Genomic DNA, 21,689 nt, shown 5'->3' with positions numbered 1-21,689 from the left:
CTCCAATGCCCTAAACCGCAATTACCTGCTTTGTTCTGCCCAGGGGAAAGGGCGGGGAAGAGAACAGACTTGATACCTGGAAAACCTGGACTAGAATAGCACTTTCAGAGACCTAGCTGAGAGTTAGGTGCTGCTACTGGTTTGCTGTTGGTATCCTCTAGCACATGAGAAGGGAACTTTAGCAGGCTGCCCTGTGTTCATTCACTCATTTATTCACTGTGTACTGCGTATGTCTACTATGCTAATTATCATACTAAATATTTGCAATCTAAAGATCAAGTAGTGTTCCCTCAGCGAATCACATTCCACTGAGGGGAGACAGACAAAAACCAAAATACTATATGACAAGTTCCATGAAGGAGGAAAGCGCAGGATGAGAACGGAAGCCGGAGCAGAGGTGCCCAGCTCAGCCCAAGGAAGAATTAGAAACGGTTCCCTGAAGGAAGCCGTGCCTTAAGTATGGATGGATGAACAGCATTAGCAGGTGGAGAGGATGGGAAGAATATTTCAGGTGAAGGTTCAAACTGTGTGGCCTGATTTCAGAACTGCAAGGTCAAGGATAACTGGGATTGAGTATTAGGGGAATGATCAGTCAGATTACAGAAGCGGTCAGATTATAGAAATCCTTTGGCAATGCTGAGTGGCCTCAAAGTGTTTCCCTGGGGATAAGGGACCAATGGTGGATGTTCCACAAGGTGGGGGCGGGGGGGTGGGGTGGGCGGCAAGACCAGATTTGTATGTAGGAAGGAACTTCCTGGAAGCCACATGGGGAAAGGCAGCGCAGGGATGCCAGTGAGGAAGCAGCCCAGGTGTGCAGTGATCTGTGCTAGACTAACAGAGTGGCTGTGGCCACGGGGAAGCTTCCAGAATAATCAAGCAGCCGATGCCAGGCCTTGGCAGAGGTGGCGGAGTGAGGGAGGGGGAGGGGTCTAGGTGAGCCCAGGCTGGGGCAGTGGGGTGGAAGGACAGAACTCTCTCATTGCACCGTGTCCAGGGAGTCCACATCTTGCGGATGGACTGTGGGGATGCCAGAAGCGTCCCTTTCCCCACCCTGGGCTCCTCAGGAGCACCCCTGGCACTTCTCTCCTCCTTTACCTTTCATCTCAGTGGTGGCTACCACCCCACTGCCTTCACACACCCCTCAGCTGGGCCCTTGGGACTCTCACCAGATGCAGGGATTGTAAGGATGGGGCTCTCTTCACTTTGGGGGTGCCAGTGTGTGAAGCCAGGCTGGGCGCCGGGGGCTGCAGCTGCTCCACACTGTAGCTGCGGGACTTGCCCATCTTGGGCCGCGTGCCCTGACTCAGCGCCGAGAAGAACTTCTTCAGCCCCAGGGCAGAGGCGATGCCTCCGCTGCTTTTCTTGTTTTTGTCAGAAGTGGCGGCAGAGGGTGGGCTGGGGCCCTCATTGACCCCAGACGAGGCACTGAAATGCAAAGGTGGATGTGAGGGGGTGGGAGAGGGCTGGGGGAGGCAAGAACCTTAGGGTCCTGTGGGGCCCAGGTGGGCCAGCACCCCGGCCTCGAGGAGGAGGTGATAGCCAGGCTGCAGACAGAAAGGCCAAGTGGACTTCTGCAGGAGCCTCAGCTTGGGCAGCAGAGAAGACCCTCAGGGTCACAGCCAACTATGGGTTCACCAGTCATCCGTTCACCCAGGGATTGCTCAGAACCTCTGCGAGGCTTCCTGCCAGCATTGGCATGTGGCAAATAATGAGGGTATGGGATAAACCAGATGGACCAGACCCTTCCACTTGGGAGCTTACAAACAACAGGCTGGTAAAAAAGGGAGAAGCCCTCTGAGTGACCGGTGGGCAGGGTGAAGCAGAGAGTGACAGGGTGGCTGGGGAAGGCCTCTCTCACAAGATGACATTTAAACAGAGGGCTGAATGGCAGGAAGGAGTCAATCTTGCCCAGCCTGGAGGTGAGACTTCTAGGGTGAGGGAGCAGCTGAAACCACAGGCCTAGGCAGAAAGAGGCTCGCTGTGTGGTGGGTTCGAGAACATAATGGGGCCAGGCCTGTAGGACTTTGACGTAATGAGGAAAGGGATCAGCAGGGATCTGACAGGCGAGCGAAGCTGAATTACGTTGAGTGCTATGTCAGGGTAAGGGGTTTGTGTCAGGGTAAGGTAAGTGAAGGTGATGGCACCCCACTCCAGTACTCTTGCCTGGAAAATCCCATGGACGGAGGAGGCTGGTAGGCTGCAGTCCATGGGGTCATGGAGTCAGACATGACTGAGCGACTTCCCTTTCACTTTTCACTTTCATGCATTGGAGAAGGAAATGGCAACCCACTCCAGTGTTCTTGCCTGGAGAATCCCAGGGACGGGGGAGCCTGGTGGGCTGCCATCAATGGGGTCACACAGACTGGACACGACTGAAGTGACTTAGCAGCAGTAGCAGCAAGGTAAGTAAACTACTGGGGTTTCAGTCAGAGAAATGGCATCACTCTGTTAAGGTTTTCAAAGGACACTTCAGACCATTGCATGGAGAAGGAACTGAAGGGGCAAGAGGAAGGCAGAGAGCAGAGAGGGAATGTTAGGTTTGCACAGAAAGAAGGAACACGCTGAGACCAAGAAGGAACACGCTGAGACCAGGAGAATGCCATGCAGGTGGCTGCAGGGGCCAAAGAGGACGTGCCAGTGGATGAGGGTGGGAGGGAACGGGGAGGAGGCAGCCAAGACGGTGGAGTGCGAGCACCGTGGGGATGGCGGTGTGCTGTGTGTTTGCTGGGGGGAGGGCCCCAGGAAGCAGCTTTCATCAGAGGAGTGATCAAGAGTTCCACTAGGCCTTTCGGCCACCCTAGTGGGGATGTTGGGGGAACTGGGTGCACAAATCCAGAGTTCTGGGGCACACACGGGGCAGGAGGTGGCGATCTGGCTGCAGTAGCATGTGAAGCCCTGGGCCACATGTCACCAGGGATGATGTGTAGTGGAGAAAGGATGCTTCCCACCCCAGGGTCAGGAGCAAGTCCTCTGACAGAGAGCCCATCCTGGGAGCACCTGGAGGGCTGGGGCTGGATGCACAGCTGTGCCCAGCACAGCACCTGCAGCTTGAGGCCATTCAGGGAAAGCTTGGGGAATAAATAAGCACGCACACTAGACTGGACAGGGCAGGGAACAGAGTGCTGGGGTGCCACGCTTGCACCTAATCTAGAAGCCCTCCGAGGATCTGGGAGTAGTTAACTTATCCTGCTGCCTGTCCAGGGGGCTCCCTCCCCACCCAGCACCCCAACCCCCAACCTCCCAAGTCAAGACTGTCACTCGGGTCACTTACCGGGATGACACGTGCCCTACAGAACTCAGCTCTGTCCTTTGCAGCCCTCTCTCTGCTTCCTGGCTGGACTTGGGCTCCACTGAGGCCGGGGAGAAGGAGATGCCCACGGAGCTGATGGTGCCAACAGCTGCTGAGGCAAGACAGCCCTGGAGTCCTCTTAAAACAACCACAGCATTTCTCCCGTGCCACTGATCCACCCCCACAGGTCATGGGGGTGAGGGGGGCAGTCCTAGTGACAGTGGCAGGAGAGCCAGAGGAAGATGCAGGGAAGCGGGAGCCCACGAGAGCCACGGAGGCGGTGGTGAGACCCACACGCAGCAGGGAGGGGCCCCGTTTCCTGGGCTGAAGCCCATCACCCCCCAGCATAGCACCTGGTATGCAGCAGATGAGGAATAAACACCTGTGAAATGAGGGGCTGGCCTTCCCTGGTGGTACAGTGGATAGGAGTCTGCCTGCCAAAGCAGGGGACACAGGTTCAATCCCGGGTCTGGGAAGATTCCACAAGCCACAGAGCAGTTAAAGCTCATGTGCCAGAACTACCAAGCCCGCATGCTGCAGCTTCTGAAACCCACGTGCCAGAGCCAGTGCTTGGCGACAAGAAAAGCCACCACCGTGAGAAGCCCATGCATAGCAACCAAGAGTAGCCCCCATTTGCTGCAGCTGGAGAAAGCCCACACGCAGCAGCAAAGACCCAACACAACCAAAAATAAAAATAAATACTTTTTTAAAAGTAAAAGGCTGCTTATGATAAGTCATGTCCCGCCTGTATCAAGAGGTATATGAAAGGACTTGTGGACACAGTGGGGGAAGCAAAGAGTGGGACAAATGGACAAAGTAGCATCAACATATATACACTTCCTGTTTTATGTGTAAAACAGAGAGCTGATGAGAAATTGCTATATTACACAGGGAGCTCAGCCTGGCACTCTGTGATGACCTGGAGGGGTGGGATCAGGGTCTTGGAGGAGGCTCAAGAGGGAGGGGATATATGTATAATTATGGCTGACTTGCACTGCTGTATGGCAGAAACCAAGGGCTTCCCTGGTAACTCAGCGATAAAGAATCCACTGGCAATGCAGGAGACACGGGTTCCATCCTCGGGACAGGAAGATGCCCTGGAGGAGGGCAGGGCAACCTACTCCAGCATTCTTGCCTGGAGAATCCCATGGACAGAAGAGCCTGGTGGGTTACAGTCCATGGGGTCGCAAAAGAATCGGACACAACTTAGCAACTAAACCAACAACAACAACAATGGAAGACTCCAACACAACACTGTAAATCGATTTTCCTCCAATGAAAGAAAAGAGAGAGACATATATGGCAGTGGGGGGGGGGCAGGGGGGGATTTGTGTTCCTGGGACAAGACCCACAATCTGGTTGGCTGTGAGTCTAACAGCTAAACGATAGCCACCCTTTCTAGAGCATCTGTCATACGCTAGGCAAGAGTTAAACCCTCTACGGAGATTATTGCCTGAGCTCCTAGGAGATGCGTTCTAATGATATCCTCAGGTTAGAGAGGAGAACTGGAGACAGAGGGGTGATGTGAAGAGCCCAGGACCTCGTGGTGAATGAGAGGAGGAGCCTCACCTGGCCCTCTGCTCCAGCAGGGGAAGGCTGGGTTGGCCAGAAAGGTCAGAAACTCTCAAAATAGGAGCCCCACAGGAAGTGGGTAGGGGCAGCCAGCCTAAAGCCCATCCAAGGGAGGAAAACCACAGGGCAGACGTGAACTCGGGGTGGGGCCTGCTTCCTCAAGGTTCCTGTGAGTACAAGAGGGATAGGGCGCGCTGGCTCCCCATGTGCAGTAGAGGGGTGGCAGCACCCCCGGGGTGGGGCGGGTGCAGGGCACCTGCACCCTCAGTAAGGTCAGCATGGCCCGTCACCTCTCTGGCCTCTCCCACCTCACTGTTCCCAAGCCCTGGATTCCTCCCAAGCCATCACAGCACCAGGGCTGCCAGAGCCGTGGGCACGTGAAGGCAAGGCTGCTACCTCTGCCTAAGAGTGAGTGGCCGAGCTGCTCAACTCAGATCACAGCATCGGGGAAGCTCACGATTTGATTTGCCCATGACATGAGGACGCCTTCCAAGGGCAGAGGGGATACCCTCCGGCCTTTAGCAGCCTTGCCTGCAGAAACCTACCAGTGTGCCCAGTAGGCTTGGGGCTCTAGGAGGGCACCAGAGAACAACCCCAGCACTCCTTGTAGGAGCTCTGCTTACTGGTCACTGTGTCATCCGGACAGCACACCTGCTTGGCCGCCGAGGGTCTCAGGGGGTAGACTCCTGCTGAATTAATTCACTTATGCATCCCCTGCAGGGCCTAGGATGGTGCCTGGCCTGTAACGGATGCTCAAACTGTATTGAATGAATGTATGAAGTGACGATGTTGAAGGGGAGGGACCTTAGCCATGGGATTATCTGGCATTTGCTGCTCTAAGCAAGTAGTAAATCCTGGAGCTGCTGCCTCTTTCTGCTCTGTTGGTAGTAAAATTCCCTCAAAGCCCAGGCCTCCCACAGCCACAGAGCTTGGAGCTCCTTTAGCACCCCTACCACCGCCTCCTCAGGGGGAGTTGGCTAATCTGCCTCCAGGCTGATGTCGAATCCTGCACCCGCTCACAGACCCTGCCAACTTCCTCAACATCTGCCGGGCTCTGGGAGCTGCTAGGAGCAATGCACAGCTCTGTCATCTATTAAGACGAAACAGTTAAGTGCCTGGTGGGCCACAGACCCAGCCCATGATCTCCGGTCTAGCACCACCCTAGCCCCCGGGCCATCCCTTACCATCTCTGCGGTCCTCCAGTGGTGCTGCGGGCTCCTGGCTTCCGGCGCCCGTCTCCCCCACGAGGATGGCTCCTCCCCAGGGCTCCTGCAGCCCCTGAGGCGCGCTGCTGTTGCAGTTGTTGGTGGGCAGGGCCCGCAGGGGGTGCCTGCTGTGGGGGCTGTGGGGCTGGGGCTGTGGCGGGGTAAGCTCACGGGTCCTGGGAACTGCGCTTCTGGAAGCAGGCAAGGGGCTGTCCATGGGCTCTCCCTGGTTGCCCAGCCTGCGAAGCCCAGCCAGGGCTGCCTTCCTGTGAGACACGGGTGAGGTGGTTTTCTTTGAAGAGGGAGGGGTCGGCACCCAGCCGTCAGGGCAGAGGGAAGCAGACAGCTGTCGGGCCTGGTGGTGGGCAGAGGGCTCTGCGCCGCTCTGTTGTGGGCAGTCAGTTCCCAGAGACTCCTGGTTTTCTATAACCGGGCCTTGTCTGCCTGGCCCTGAGGACCCCAGTTTCATGGGAGAGGTGATGGAGTAGGCTGTCCGAGAATCCCCGGGGTGAGCCCGGTTATTTTCCAGCCCTGGTGCAGGCTGCCACGGGGACCCAGGGAAAGCCCTCTTCAAGTCCTGGACAGGAGGCTTAGAGAAAGCATCTTCTCTGGGGAGCAGAGCCCCTGCTGTCGTCTGGTCCGTGCCTTCTGTCACCTCATCTGACACCTCCAGGAGCTCCAGCCCAGGCAAGTCGTGTGAGGTCTGAGGGCTCTGGGACGGCTCCATCTCAGCCTTGCGCAACCACCTGTGGCCTCCCCGAGGCCTGCAGGCCCGCAGGCGGGCCCTGCTGGGCTGAGAGGGCCCGGCCTCCTCACTGTCGGTCCGGCAGCTGTCGGAGGTGTCGGTGCTGTCCAGGGCCGAGTCCGCCTCCTCGGGAACCGCCTGGTCCCCGATGTGCGTCTCCCGGATCCACTCGGTGTGGAGCCGGGGCTCAGCTGCGGAGAGGAGCCGGAGCTGGGCGCTCAGACCCCGAGAGGTGAGAGGCTGCGCCGCCGCCCCCTTCCTCCCGCAGGCGGATTCGCGCTCCCGGAGGACCCTCGGGTCGGAGGCGATGCAGTGGCCGCAGGCTCGGCACCTCCTCCCGCTGCCCCGAGCGGGCGGCGGCGCTGAGAGGCCCCCGGGCTGCAGCCCACCCAGCAACGGGTGCAGAGCGCCCGCGCCCGCGTCCCGGCGCCGGCAGCCCCCCTGGATGTAGTCGGCGAGGTCGGGCTTGGAGCGCAGGGGACCCTGGTCCGCCGTGCTGAGCACCTGCCGCTGACGTTGCTGCAGCCGCTCCAGGTAGCGGGACTCAGCGTCCCGGGCGGACTCATCCTCAAAGCGGACGTGGGAAGGGGAGGCGCCCCGCTTCGGCCACTGCCCGCTGCTGGACTCCCCGCTGGAGGAGTCGCTCGTGTTCTCATTCTGGAGGTTGTCCCGGCAGGCGATGGTCATCCTCGGGTCCAGCGTTGGGCTCTTCCGCCCATCTCTGATGGGCAGGCAGGAGGAGAGAGGTCATGAGCAGGAGGAGGGGAAGGTACAAGCCTCCTCCCTGGGAGCGCCAGCCCTACCCGTCCACCCCGGGGCACGGTCCTGCACAGCGCTCAGGGAAAACTACAACCCAAAGTTGCCCAAATCAGGTTCCTCAGGAGTCCAGCAGCAAAGCAGAGAAGCTTACAGGCCCATCCCCATCCTGAACACAGTGCTGAACAAAATGAATATGGCCTTCTCTACTTTTGGCATTGCCTCTGTTGCCTGTCTCCGTCTGAGTTCAGATGAAACGCTGCTAAACGCAGGACTGTAGGAAAGGATAGTCCCAAAGTCCTGGTGTGTGTTTAGAAGTGAGTCTGGCCATCACGGGCATCTGGTGAACTGTGATGAACTGTGGCAGTACTGCATTTGTTATAAAGGTTTAATGGGAAGAGCATCAGTCTCCATGGAGACCGTGTGGGACCTGCAGTCAGAGTTTCTAAGCATTCCTCCTCTCAGAAGTGTTCACTCAGGGTTCCTAAGCATCTTGCTGGGACAAAATTTAGACAGAGTAACACTAGTGTTTCTCCTTGGTCTCGCCATCTAGTCTGTTCCAATGCTGTCTCCTGTATCTGCCCCTCCCTAGCCCCTCTCACACACTCGGTCCCCAAACACTGTGACAACAATTACTATGCTAGGAAGAGTCCTCATATTCTGTTGTCAGCCTTTGCTCTGAGACACACTGTGGCTGGTGGTCAAGTCCTGCTCAGCTCAAGAAAACACCTGCACAAATCTCACACCAGGCCCCCTGGAGCCAGGTGACCCGAGTTTCAGATCCCTGTGTAAATAGACCCTACAGGCCCTTGTCTATCAGAGGCCCCCTAAGTAAGGACCATACTTCTTCCTGCCTTTCCCAGCAGCACCTCGCCACCAGTCTACTGATGAGCACCTGGGACTCACATCCTTTCCTGCCTTTATCACTCACCCTGGACCCCTGCAGTGGCCTCCTACTCATTGGTCCTCCTGGATCTCAGCTTCATCGCATCATCTCTCAAGGGGGCACAGGATCAAGTTCACAGTCTTTGGGGTAAAGATACAGGCCTCCACATTCCTCTCTGTCTCCCTTTCCAGCTATGGCCCACTTGCGAGGCCTCCAGGCTTCCCACCCCATTTATCTCATGCAACCCTCCTGCCACTGTTTCCTAGAATCTTTCTTCTTAACCTGTCTGCCTTTGATTACCAGTCATTAAGTCATACCTGTGTATAGATGCCATGTGTAATGTTTAATTTTGTGTGTCAGCTTGGCTGGGCCATGGTGCCCAGGCTCTTGATGTTTTTGTGAAGGTTTTTTGGATAAGATTAACATTTAAACTGTGGTGTGCTTAGTCATCAGCTGTGTCCAACTCTTTGTGACCCCATGGACTGCAATCGCCAGGCTCCTCTGTCCATGGAGTTCTTCAGGCATGAATACTGGAGTGGTTCAGCATTTCCTTCTCCAGGGGATCTTCCCAACCTAGGGATCAAACCCAGGTCTCCTGCATTGCAGGTGGATTCCTTACCATCTGAACCACAAGGGAAGCCCAAGAATACTGGAGTGGGCAGCCTATCCCTTCACGCAGGGATCTTCCTGACCCAGGAATCGAACCGAAGTCTCCTGTATTACAGGCAGATTCTTTACCAGCTGAGCTACCAGGAAAGCCGATTTAAACTGGTGGACTTCAAATAAAGTTGATCATGGTATGGTGGACCTCATCCAATCAGTTGAAGTTCTGAATAGAACAAAGCCTGCTCTTCCCTGAGCAAGAAGGACTTCTGCCAGCTGACTGCCTTTGGATTTGAGTAGCAACTCTTGCCTGGGTCTCAAGCCAGCCAACCTACTCTGCAGACTTTGGACTTACCAAGTTTCCAAGGTACCATGAGCCAATTTTTTAGAATAAAATTTTCTCGCTCTATAAGCACACATTATGTTGGTTCATTCTCTGGGGAACCCTGACTGATATAGCTCGATGCTGTCTCCTCCTCTGGCTACCCATCCCACCCATTTGTCATCAAAGACTCAGGAGATGTCAGGGTTCAAAGGGATTAGCATGACCAAGTGACCCCTACTTGTTTCCACAAAGGCGAGGGCACACAAGACCAGCTTCTGGACTGACCGGCACCTGACCAGCTGGGAGAGGCATGCTGCAGGGAGTTTTTCTCTCTCAGAAGGAGCCACGAATACAGAACTAGTCTTTGACCATGCTCACGGTCAGGTTCTGACTGGAGACAGGGGCTTGGATTTTAGAGACCTGTTACTTCTTTCCTGCTATGTCATCTCATATGCCGGCAAAGTAATGCTCAAAATTCTCCAAGCTAGGCTTCAACAGTACGTGAACCAAGAAATTCCAGATGTCCAAGGTGGACTTAGAAAAGGCAGAGGAACCAAAGATCAAATTGTCAACATCTGTTGGATCACCGAAAAAAGCAAAAGAACTCCAGAAACACATCTAACTTCTGTTTTACTGTCTACGCTAAAGCCTTTGACTGTGTGGATCACAACAAACTGGAAAGTTCTTAAAGAGATGGGAATACCAGACCATCTTACCTGCCTCCTGTGAAACCTGTATGCAGATCAAGAAGCAACAGTTAGAACCAGACATGAAACAACGGACTGGTTCCAAATTGGTAAAAGAGTACGTCACGGCTGTATATTGTCACCCTGCTTATTTAACTTATATGCAGAGTACATCATGCAAAATGCCAGACTGGATGAAGCATAAGCTGGAAACAAGATTGCAGGGAGAAATATCAATCACCTCAGATATGCAGATGACACCACCCTTATGACAGAAAGCAAAGAGAAACTAAAGAGCTTCTTAATGAAAGTGAAAGAGGAGAGTGAAAAAGTTGACTTAAAACTCAACATCCAAAAAACTAAGATCATGGCATCCGGTCCCATCACTTCATGGCAAATAGATGGGGAAACAATGAAAACATTGAGAGACTTTATTTTCTTGGGCTCCAAAATCACTGCAGATGGTGACTGCAGCCATGAAATTAAAAGATGCTTGCTCATTGGAACAAAAGCTATAACAAACCTAGATAGCATATTAAAACACAGAGACATTACTTTCCCAACAAAGGCTGTCTCTAGTCAAAGCTATGGTTTTCCCAGTAGTCTTGTATGGATGTGAAAGTTGGACTCTAAAGAAAGCTGAGCACTGAAGAATTGATGGTTTGAACTGTGGTGTTGGAGAAGACTCTTGAGAGTCCCTTGGACTGCAAGGAGATCCAACCAATCCATCCTAAAGGAAATCAGTCCTGAATATTCACTGGAAGGACTGATGCTGAATCTGAAATTCTAATACTTAGGCCACTTGATGCCAAGAACTGTCTCATTTGAAAAGACCCTGATGCTTGGAAAGATTGAGGGCGGGAGAAGACAGGGACGACAGAGGATGAGATGGTTGGATGGCATCACCGACTCAATGGAAATGAGCTTGAGTAAACTCCGGGAGTTGGTGATGGACAGGGAGGCCTGGAGTGCTGCAGTCCATGGGTTCCCAAAGAGTCGGACATGACTGAGTGACTGAACTGAACTGACATGTTCCTATGACCAACCTAGACAGCATATTAAAAAGCAGAGACATTACTTTACAGACAAAAGTATAGTCAAAAAAAAGTACAGTCAAAGCTACGGCTTTTCCAGCAGTCATGTATGGATGTGAGAGTTGGACCATAAAGAAAGCTGAGCGCCAAAGAACTGAAGCTTTTGACCTATGGTATTGGAGAAGACTCTTGAGAGTCCCTTGGACTGCAAGGAGATCAAACCAATCAATCCTAAAGGAAATCAGTCCTGAATATTCATTGGAAGAACTGATGCTGAAACTCCAACACTCTGGCAACCTGATGTGAAGAACTGACTCAGTGGAAAAGACCCTGTTGCTGGGAAAGATTGAAGGCAGGAGGAGAAGGGGTTGACGAAGGATGAGATGGTTGGATGGCATCACTGACTTGATGGACATGAGTTTGAGCAAGCTCCGGGAGTTGGTGATGGACAGAGAAGCCTGGTGAGGTGTAGTCCATGGGGTCGTAAAGAGTCGGACACGACTGAGTGACTGAACTGAAATGAACTACTTTTGAATCACCGAGAACAGTACCCACGCAGTTATCTATGCTGGCATACTTGATGTGTTGTTACTGCTTTTAGTCCTCAAAGGCACTTACAAAGGCTTCCCGAACTATACCCTCCTCCTAGCACAACTCGTTCAAGCTTGTCTTGATGCTCCAACAACTTATTATGAATGAAATGTATGTGAGTGAGTGGGTGATTTACTTATCCTTCCTCTAATTGGATGCGTTGATGCTTTTTGACGTCAGTGCTCTCAAAAAGGCTGCCTTCACACGAGTTCCTTCTTCACCAAATTTACAGCTACCCAACAGAAAGACAGGTATGGTATGCAATTAAAAGGAAAGGAGTTCAATGTGGACATAGCACAAGTACCTAGTGGGAAGCTGCTGTATAGGGGGTTCAACCTGGTGCTCTGTGATGACCTAGAAGGGTGGGATGGGGGCATGGTGGGAGGAGATATAGTATACCTATGGCTGATCCACTTTGTTAACACAACACTATAAATCAATTATACTCCAATAAAAATTTTTTTAAAAGGAAGTCAGACAATGGCAGGAAGAAACCATCCATGTTTAACAACGACTGTTAAAACATGCCAACCAGTGGGGAGAGTGGCCACTGAACTGGTTGACTTCCTTAACTATACATGGCATTGACTGGACTGGACAGTGCATCCTTCCAGGCTGTGCTTTCTGTACGCATAAATGGCCTTGCCTGCCTGACTCGGTGAACATGTGCTCACCTGGGTCCCGAGGGTATCCCTGACCATTCCAATTCATCCCCTTCCTGGGTGCCTCGACAGCCAGGCCGCTGACTAATCTCAAGACCCTGATGGGTTAGAATGGTCTGGATCACAGATGGCGTGGCGTATGACACATAGATGCTACCACTGGGGGTCCTGGGGTTGCCTGAGATGTCAGAGTTAAATCGTCCAAGACTGATTCCCTGCAAAGATCCATGGGAAACAGCTACAGCTGAGAGCTTATTCCCTCACTTGTGCCATGTCAGCTCACTACAACCTCAAATCTTGGACCTGGGGCCTCTGGTCACACCAACAGAGGGGCTGGTGCTCACCCAGCCATGAATGCTGAGCTGGCACAATAAAGCTACAGCTGAGGTGCTGCTGTGTCATACCGCACTGTCCCTTAGCCCCCGATTCACACCAAGGAGTGGGTGCTGCTGCTGCCGCTGCTAAGTCGCTTCAGTTGTGTCCAACTCTGTGCGACCCCATAGACGGCAGCCCACCAGAGGCAAGAACATGGGAGTGGGTTGCCATTTCCTTCTCCAAGGAGTGGGTGAGTACTTCTGAAACCAAGGAAGCTGCAAAGTGCCACGGCGCGAGTTCTGGGGGCCTCCCTGAAGCCTGACGCTAGATGTTCCCTGGGTGTTTACACTGTCCTGGATGCAGTGGGCAGGGGCAGCCTGCCCACCTGCCACCAACCCCGACTCCAGGATTTTCCCCAATTGGCGCTGCTCCAGGAGGATTAAAAAAAAAAAAGAACTACTGCTAAGCAAGTGGATCTGCCTGCTTTGAGATCTGAGCAGATCCTGATGCAGTCAGTCATCCTGTTTCCTGGAACCCATACGCAGAAAGGGCCATCTTATCCATCAGGCACAATAGCCACGGTACCTGGGAGCCACAATTCTCCTGGGGCCCATGAAAATGTTTTAGTTTCTTTTAAAGTCAAAAGAGAATACATAAATACACTTTTAAGTCAAAGAAAACATTCTCAGATATAATATTAATACATTTACCTTTTAGCCAGCATGGTCGTAAAATTTAAATTTTAACTTTGTTTATGGGGAAAGGGCTTCCCAGGTGGCTAAGTGGTAAAGAATCTGCCTGCCAGTGCAGGAGATCCAAGAGACATGGGTTTGATCCCTGGGTCGGGAAGATCCACTCAAAAAAGAAATGGCAATCCACTCCAGTACTCTTGCCTGGGAAATCCCATGGACAGAGGAGCCTGGCGGGCTGCAGTCCATGGGGTTGCAAAGCACCAGATACGACTGAACACGCACACACGTGGTATGGAGGAAGGAGTCACGAAGGCCAGAGTGCCTAGGGCCCCCCAAAGTCACAGTGTGGGCCTGCCTTTGGAGAGGGCTGTGTGGCTGAGATGTAAAGCTCCTGGGTAGAATCACCCCTGGTGAGGAGGTGCAGCATCTCTCTTTGCTCATCTCAGCATGGCCGGAAAGTCCCTCTGACCCCCCTCCTGGTGACCGTTCTCTTGAAGTGACTGTGAGGCGCTGCAGCCCTTGGCGCCCAAGACCCCATCTGCAACTGCATCTCTTGAGCCTGTCAGGACCTGAGAAGGGGCGGTGAGACAATCCCTCTGGTGGGCTCACTGACAGTGTGGGGGTCCTGGGTCAGGTGTCCAGAGCATTCCTCCCCAGAAAGGAAGGCTCTAGCCAGAGAAACAGCACCATCTCACCCTCTAGAAACAAGAGCAGCCCCGCTGAGCAGAAGCTCTGCCCCTGCTGCACAGGCAGGGTGCCCTTGTTTGCCTGGCCCGCCCAGTGCAGGAGAGGCCTGCTGGACACTCAGTACGCCAGCTTAGACACAACACCCCACACCGGGCCCCGGGGGCAAGGCCCTGCTCTGCTAACAGCATATGGGCTATACTTTCTAAGAGGAAAAACACAGTTTTAGAGGTGGTATATTCCTAATCTAATAAGGAACTCCAGGTCCTCTCAGCCACATCAATGACCTTAAACTTTACAGTCAAGCTGGTGAACTCAGTCATCCTGGAATTCATGCCAAAGGTAGAAATAATATTTTTGTTCTAAAAGAAGAAATGGAGGGGCTTCCCTGGTGGTCCAGTGAGGAAGATTGTGCTTCCAATTCAGGGGTGGGGGCGTATGTTCCGATTCTGATCAGGGAACTAAAATCCCACATGCTATATAGCAGCGTGCCCAAAACAAATAAGATAAAATTCTCAAATACTGCCTTCATTAAGAAGAAATGGAGAGACACAGGACAGCTTAATCCCATGAGGTATGCTGCCGCGCGATTGCTCAGTCGTGTCCGACTCTTTGTGACCCCAAGGACTGTAGCCCACCAGCTACAGTGGAATTTTCCAGGCCAGAATACTGGAGTGGGGTGCCGTTTCCTTCACCAGGGAATCTTCCCGACCCAAGGAGCAAACTCACGTCTCTTGTGTCTCCTGCATTGGCAGGCAGATTCTTTACCGCTAGCACCACCTGGAAAACCCCAATCACATACCTTCAACTCAGTTACTGCATCCCCAAGGTCCCCACCAGCAGTGCTGGGACCAGGGCATAAAGGTATGGCAAAGATCTTGAAGACAAGCACAGAGCAAATAAGGCACTCCAGCAGCAAGCAAACAGCAACATTGTCAACATCAGGCACTGCTGACGCCTCCACAACCATCCCTCTCCGAGAGGATGCTGTCTGCTCAGACACAGGTGCCAAACAGCCTCTGTGGGAGGCCCCTTCCTACCACAGTGCTGTCCTAGCACACAAGCTCCAGGCAGCCCTACCCGGCCCCTGACACAGGACGCCAGCACTTACATGTCCCCTCCCAGGCCCTGCCTCTGATGCGCCTGTCTCCCCAGTAGAAAGAGCTTGCACTTTCAAGAGCTCTCCATTTCTACACTGATTTGCTTCCAGAAAATGCGGCTGCGGCTGGCCCCCTCTTCACCTCCTGCAAAAAGCCTGTCTGTTCAGGATGGCCCCAGCCACCTCCAGCTAGACCTGAGATAAAGAAGACCTTCTGGGGGCTGCTGTGCCTGTCTGTCCCACTCTCCCGTCAGCTTTCATCAGGCTGCTCTTTGGAACGAGTGATGTCTCTGGGCTCGGGGGTAGGGGGTGGGGTGGAGGAGGGGCTCCTGCATCTAATGAGGCCCCGGGCCTGTGTGGCATCGCCACGTTAGCTCAGCATGGCTCTCCAGGGTGATCTGACAAGCGTAACCTTTAGAAGCATCTGCAGCAAGCCATCTGGCGTTGATTTTCCAGCTATACCCTCTGAGGATTCACCAGTGCTGCCAAGTCAAAGTAATTCTTTTCTGGACACAGCAGCTGCTAAAGTGGGTCACCTTGCATTTCAATTGCATTTCTACTGCCGGAGAACAGCGTGGTGAGAGGGAGCCTACTTTAAGGTTAGTGGCTGGGGTTGTCGTGAGCTGTTGATGAGATTTGGGGAAGAGGAAGTGTCCCAAGGTACATTTACATCATCTGGTCTGCTTTGCAGACTTTTGTTGTTATCGTTCACTCGCTCAGTCATGTCTGATTCTTTGTGACCCCATGGAATGCAGCACTCCAGGCCTCCCTGTCCTTCACCATCTCCCAGAGTTTGCTCAAACTTATGTTCATTGAGTCAGTGATGCCATCCAACCATCTCATCCTCTGTTGCCCCCTTTTCCTCATGCCTTCAATCTTTCCCAGCATCAGGGTCTTTTCTAATGAATCTGCTCTTCGCATCAGGTGGCCAAATTATTGGAGCTTTAGCTTCAGCATCAGTCCTTCCAATGAATATTCAGGGTTGATTTCCTTTAGGATTGACTGGTTAGATCTCCTTGCAGTCCAAGGGACTCTCAAGAATCTTGCCTGTTTTGCAGCTACCCAACTCAACCTCAGTACCTAAAGAAAGTGGAACAGGAGGGCTCCATGGAAGTCTAAGGCTCTGGGCTGCATAAACATACAGAGAAGAACAGTCAGGATGCTTCAAAGGAGGCACTACCATTCCTGATTAGTGTCCTCCAGCCAGAAGAAACAAGGCACAAAATGCAGAGATAAAAGGGGAGCCGGCTGCGAGCCTCTCGCCAGGATTTAGGGTCTCCTGAGCCCCTCTCCTAGAGGTCACTGTGACACTGACCCAGAGGTGAGCCGCAGCCCTCTGATCTTGCTGAAGTCAGTCTCAAAGGTGTCCAGAAGGTCCTCAGCCTTTAATAAGCCGGCTCAGCATCCCCGTCAAAGAGCATGGAGTCCAGTTTCGCTGAGAATCCTTGCTCCCTCTAGTATCCACTGCGCCAAAGAAGCCACTGGCCTGGTCAGCCGCAGATGGTCCTGCTGGGGCCTGGGGCATTTGGACCTGAGCTGGCAGCCTCGCTGCAGGTCAGGTACACCCGCCAGCTCCACCTGTAAGTGATTCCTTGGGGTGCACTGTACACGGAACAGGCGCAGAGATGGCGATGGGATGTCACGCAAGGGGTGGCTGCCTGTGTGGAGTGCGGAACGCCCTTGAACTTGTTCTTTTCTCATCTCTCCATCCCTGACGAGCTCACCCTCCCTCATGGCCCCAGCACTGTGAGATCAGAATGACGCCTACATCTGCAGTCTGACCTCTGTCTTCCTCCTCAGTTCCTGTATCCAATTGCCTGATAAGCATCTCCAGTGAGTGTTCCGTGGACAGTCCCTCCCAAGCTTAATCCTGCACCGAGGGTTCACTGAGCCTCCAGACACCAAGTCAGAACCCTGGGCTCCATCCTGGATGCCCCCCTTCTCAGGCTCCCCTCATCCAGTTGATTCCATGACTCAGTCAGAGGTAACACTTGTAGGGTACTCACTACATGCCAGGAGCTGTTCTAAACACTTTCTATGAACTCACAGAACCCTCACAATAACCCTGAAAGACAGGCTGTGGTATAATTCCCATTGTGCAGAGGAGCAAACCAAGGCACAGGGGCTTCCCCAAGAGCACACAGCTAGGAAGTGGCAGAGCCAGAACTCAGTGGTCTGCTTCCAGTCTTAACCACTTCTCTGCTGCCTCCTTAAGCCTGTTGCTCTGGCTCTGGGCAACCTTGCATCTCCACCCTCTCCTCCCATCACTGCACACTGTCCCCCTAGTCCCCCAGATCCAACCGTCTCTGCAGCCAGAGCAGCTTTACTGGAATGCAAAGGTGATGGTGCTACCCAGCTGCTTGAAATCCTTTGGTGGCTCCTATCTATTACAGGAAGTTTCCAAATTGTCCATCAGTCCTGGAGGCCTCCAGGACTGGCCTCCACTGGGCCTTCTGGCGCAACTCCTGAGAATACTGCTTCCGCTCAGTTTCTGCCCGGGGATGCTCACCCCTTCCTCCCTCAGCTGCCCAGTAAATATCTATGTGTCCTTCAAGCTCCAACTTAGAAGCCACCTCCTCCAAGCCTCCCTTTCCTCTGGTCTTTCTCCCTGGAGACTGTGACACCTCCGTTCCCCCAAGGAGACTCGGGTTATGTTCCCTAATATGCCATCAGTAGGCTCTCAGCGAAGATGTGCTAACTGACTAAAAGAATGAAAGCGATGCCTGACACGGGAAAAGCTCCCACACGGACCAGGGGGGAGGAGTGAGCGGCGGCATTTTGGCTGGATCCCATCTCTTCTCCTGCCGTAGCCCATACCGGCCAGCCTGGCCCGGGCCCCACTCACCGGCTGCACAGGGCAAGGGTGGGCACGATGTCGTGGCTGGCACGGACAGGCCGGGTCCTGGCCTTCATGCGGGCTCTCTGCAGCAGATGCTTGGTTTCTTCATGCCTGGGGCTCAGCACGGGCTCCGGCTTGGGACCGAAGGTCCTGCAGGGGGGCACGCGGGCCAGAGCGGGTGGGGGGAGGGATTAGAAGAAAATAACATGGATTAGGAGGGCTTTAACAGTGTCGAGCGTGGCTGTGCCAGAAACAGCCCCGCGTGGAAGCCTTCCTTGGCCAGCTCCCACACGGAAGGGCACCAGCCTGGGGCCTGGGGCTGGGGGCCTGGCGACTCTGGAAGGGACTGGCCCACCCTGGACAGCTGCTCAGAGACTGGAGGCAGAGACCCCAGGAGGATCTAGAAAAGGGTAGGGGAGTCTCCAGATTACTCCATTGTTCAGACAGCAGGAGTTATCTGGGAGGAGGGGAAGGAAAGGGCCCCGGGCTGCTGGGCTGGGCCTGTGCCCAGCCAGATGGTCTCTATACGCATCACCTCCTTCTCTCCTCCACCTCTCGGCACCCACACACACCCACTCAAGCTCACAGCACATCGTCCTGAGCTCTCACTGCAGACACAAGGCATCGGGGCCCTGCCCATCACCGCTCTGCTCCTCTGAGAGAATGACACTTTCATAAGTCCCGGTGATTTCTGGCCTCAGTTCCAATCCTAACCCGACAGACATCAGGTCAGGGCCGAGAGGAACTAAGCTGGACCCACACCAAGTCAGCAAATGGCTCACTCCTCATCATAACGAGGGTCTTCTTCCAGCAGCCCTCACCACCTCCCAGTGTACGCCTCCCCGGCCAGTCCAGAGCTGCCGAAAACGACAGCCTCCTTTCTGCAAAGCCATCTCCCGGCGACACAGCGGCAGGTCGCAGGGATAACAGCCGCCCCCGAGCCTCCCGCTGACCAGAGGGCCCTCTCTGCAGACAGGCGGGCCCGGGGGCAGGTGCGCTCTCTGCCTGACAGATGAGGGTGTTCCTGAGCAGAGAGGAACATGTGGCGTGTCACTCAAGGTCGAACATCAAGTGAAGCGGAGCAGACGACAGCCAGCTCCACTGCCTCCAGCATCCTTGCCGCATCCTCCGGCTCCTCCCAGCCCCGGGTCCCAGAGCCGGCTGAGCCGGCGTGTGGCTGAAGCCAGACTCACTCTCTGATGTGATGTCTGCAACCCCTGCAGCTGCCCTTGTCCTTCCTCACATACGCTGGGCTGTCCCCACCAGGGAGGGGCCGCAGAAGGAGGACTTGGGCGGCTAGAGGCTCAGGCCGGCCTGCATCTCAGTCTGCAGCCCGCCAAATCCCGGGCCTTCCCCAGCCCATATGTCACCTGGAGAAAGAGGCCTCGTCTTGATAGGGGGGATGGTACCAAGTCGTTTCCTAGGTGACAGATGATAGAGATGTGAGTGGAAAATGGCCCAACCCTGAGGCCTCCTTGGGACAACCTTGGACGAGCGCTGGGCAGTCTATGATTTTTGTTTGTTTCTTTCTTTTTATTTTCCCATTATTTGCACCTAATCCTGCTTTGGGGCCAAGATAAAAACTAAGAACTGCCAGAATAAAGGCACCATCTGTGCCTAGAGACCCTGGCAGGGCCCAGGCACAGTTCTGGAATCAGGAAGGCTTCCAGGAGAGAATGAGAGTAAGCTCTCAAGGCCCGCTGCCCTGTGAGGCGAGGCGGCCCTCTGCACAGCTTCCCGAGCAGGCAGGGCCTCCAACGCACCGCTGAGAGCAGCTGTGCTCCCTGGGGCTCCGGCTCCGCCAGCAGAGATAATGAGGTTACCAGCCCGGAGAGACGCCTCTGCAGCCACGGGCCTCTGGCTGCCAGCCCGCACGCTCAGAGCCTTCCGGTGACAGCTGTGGCTGCCCGGCTGTCGGAGGGCATTTGTCAAAAGACCTGGTGGGCAGGCAGGAGGGCTCCAGGCAGCTGGCCAGATGCTGTCAGGAACAGCCTCGCCCCAGGTTTCGAAGCCATTTTCCAGCTTTGCTGTTTTTTCTTTCTGCTCCCTCTACTTGGAGCTGTTATTTTTGTTTTTTCCTTCCTTTTCATCAGCTGCCCTGCTTTGGTTTCTGGCAGACAAAGCTGGTTTCTCCACTGATTAGAAAAGCAGGGTTTTTTGGAGGCGCCTGGAGGCATCCATGCAGGAACCAACTGAGCAGGGAGGAGAGAGGCAGCCACCTTCACAGACCATGGCCAAAGTCAGGAGGGCAGCCGGCTCTTGGTCATGGTGTGCTCTGGGGTGGGCAGGCCCTGACAGCTCTGTGGCTGGAAAGGGGTCTTTCTCCCCAGTGGCAGGGAGCAAGCAGGTGCAGCCCCATGGACCTGTCCTATTCTCACACCCATAGCCCCCCTCCCCAGCTTCGCTGCATTGTCCTAGTCCACCCGAGGCCACCGACCCCGCCAGGCAGACAGGTTCAGACTCCGCTATCTGAGGGAGACCCTCCACTCTCATGTGACCACAGCCCTGGAGCCAACTCCTTCCCATCATGACTACAGCCCAAGGTCCCCGCTCCCACGGTCCCTCTGCAGATTGGCCGGCAGGGTTGGGGCGGTCCCTGTGTGGCTCGGCAAAGACTTTCCACCTGAGCACAGAGAGCTGCTGTCATTGCTGTGAGAGCTCGCACACCCAGGGCTCGTGAGCTCAGTGGGTGGGGCACAGGGTTAAAGAGGCTGAGGGCTTCCCCTGGGCCTCAGTTTCCCCGTCTGTAAACAGTTGGAGTTGTACCGAGAGAGAATCCACGTTGCTACCCCATGAACCTACGTCTTTGGCCAGGAATTCTGCAGTACCACAAAGCCAGGTGGGGAACCTTGAGGTTCTCTCCTAGGGGGCTCACCCCACAGATGCTTGGCCCTCAAGAAGCAGCAACACCTAAAAGAGCTAATTGTGGGGGACGACGGGTGATCCACGTGAGTATCTTGCTCCTTCCTGCCACAGTGTCCTAAGCTGCCCCCCAGGACAAAGAGCAGCGGGAAAGCCCCTCCCACTCTAAGCCCTGCTTCCTGGTAGAGAGACCAGCTGAGCCCTGCCTGCAGCTCCCCTCCCAGCCAGGCACAGCCAGCTCAAGATCTCCAGTCAGGACAACCACCATTTCCTCCCAGTCAGGGAGGTCAGGGAGACAGAGCAGCCTCCTTCTGCAGCCATCATAATCCTGGATTAAAATAATAAGCTCCAGCCAGTCTGGCTTTAACCCTTTCATCCCAAGAACACGAATTAGGGAAACAATTTGGGATGGAAAGGGATCTGACGTTTCCCCGAGTCCAGGATGCAGCAAGGAGGACATCTATTGTGACCAGAACACATATTCACCTTTCTGCCCAGCAACTGTGCCATTTTTGCACATTAGAGAGCTTTCAGACGGTCACGAAAAGAGCGCCCCTACTGTCACACTGTGCACAGCGCCCTGCGTGAGGGCAGCAGTGGGCTCGGAACCTATTCCAGACCACGTGTTCCACGTGGGCAGGGGCCTCTGGGCTCACTGTTATAGGCGCCTTCTTCCCAGGGCTGCAGGACATGGACAGAACAAACCCTAGAGTGGAGGTTAGAAGTGTGTTTCCGGGACAGTGCGTTCCTTGGTGGTCGATCACCAAGTTCTGTCTAACTCTTTGAAACCCCATGGACCGCAGCACACCAGGCTTCCCTGTCCCGGACTATCTCCCAGAGTCTG

The 21,689-nt window shown here is 54.4% G+C and overlaps 1 protein-coding gene across 1 annotated transcript in view; it reads right to left on the bottom strand.

The window, feature by feature from the left end:
• KIAA1614 (KIAA1614 ortholog) overlaps positions 1–21,689 on the bottom strand; it is a 41,733-nt gene that overhangs the window by 9,099 nt on the left and 10,945 nt on the right. The window contains exons 4-8 of the mRNA XM_068985785.1: positions 17,990–18,133; positions 6,046–7,532; positions 5,818–5,820; positions 3,272–3,425; positions 1,167–1,425 (exon numbers count right to left, since the gene is read on the bottom strand). Of these exons, the coding sequence (XP_068841886.1) occupies positions 1,167–1,425; positions 3,272–3,425; positions 5,818–5,820; positions 6,046–7,532; positions 17,990–18,133 (2,047 nt within the window). The remainder of the gene's footprint in view (positions 1–1,166; positions 1,426–3,271; positions 3,426–5,817; positions 5,821–6,045; positions 7,533–17,989; positions 18,134–21,689) is intronic.

The sequence above is a fragment of the Capricornis sumatraensis genome, chromosome 14 (genome assembly GCF_032405125.1).
Source record: "Capricornis sumatraensis isolate serow.1 chromosome 14, serow.2, whole genome shotgun sequence".
Taxonomy (NCBI): Eukaryota; Metazoa; Chordata; class Mammalia; order Artiodactyla; family Bovidae; genus Capricornis; species Capricornis sumatraensis.
This window is presented reverse-complemented; position numbering and strand designations above follow the sequence as displayed.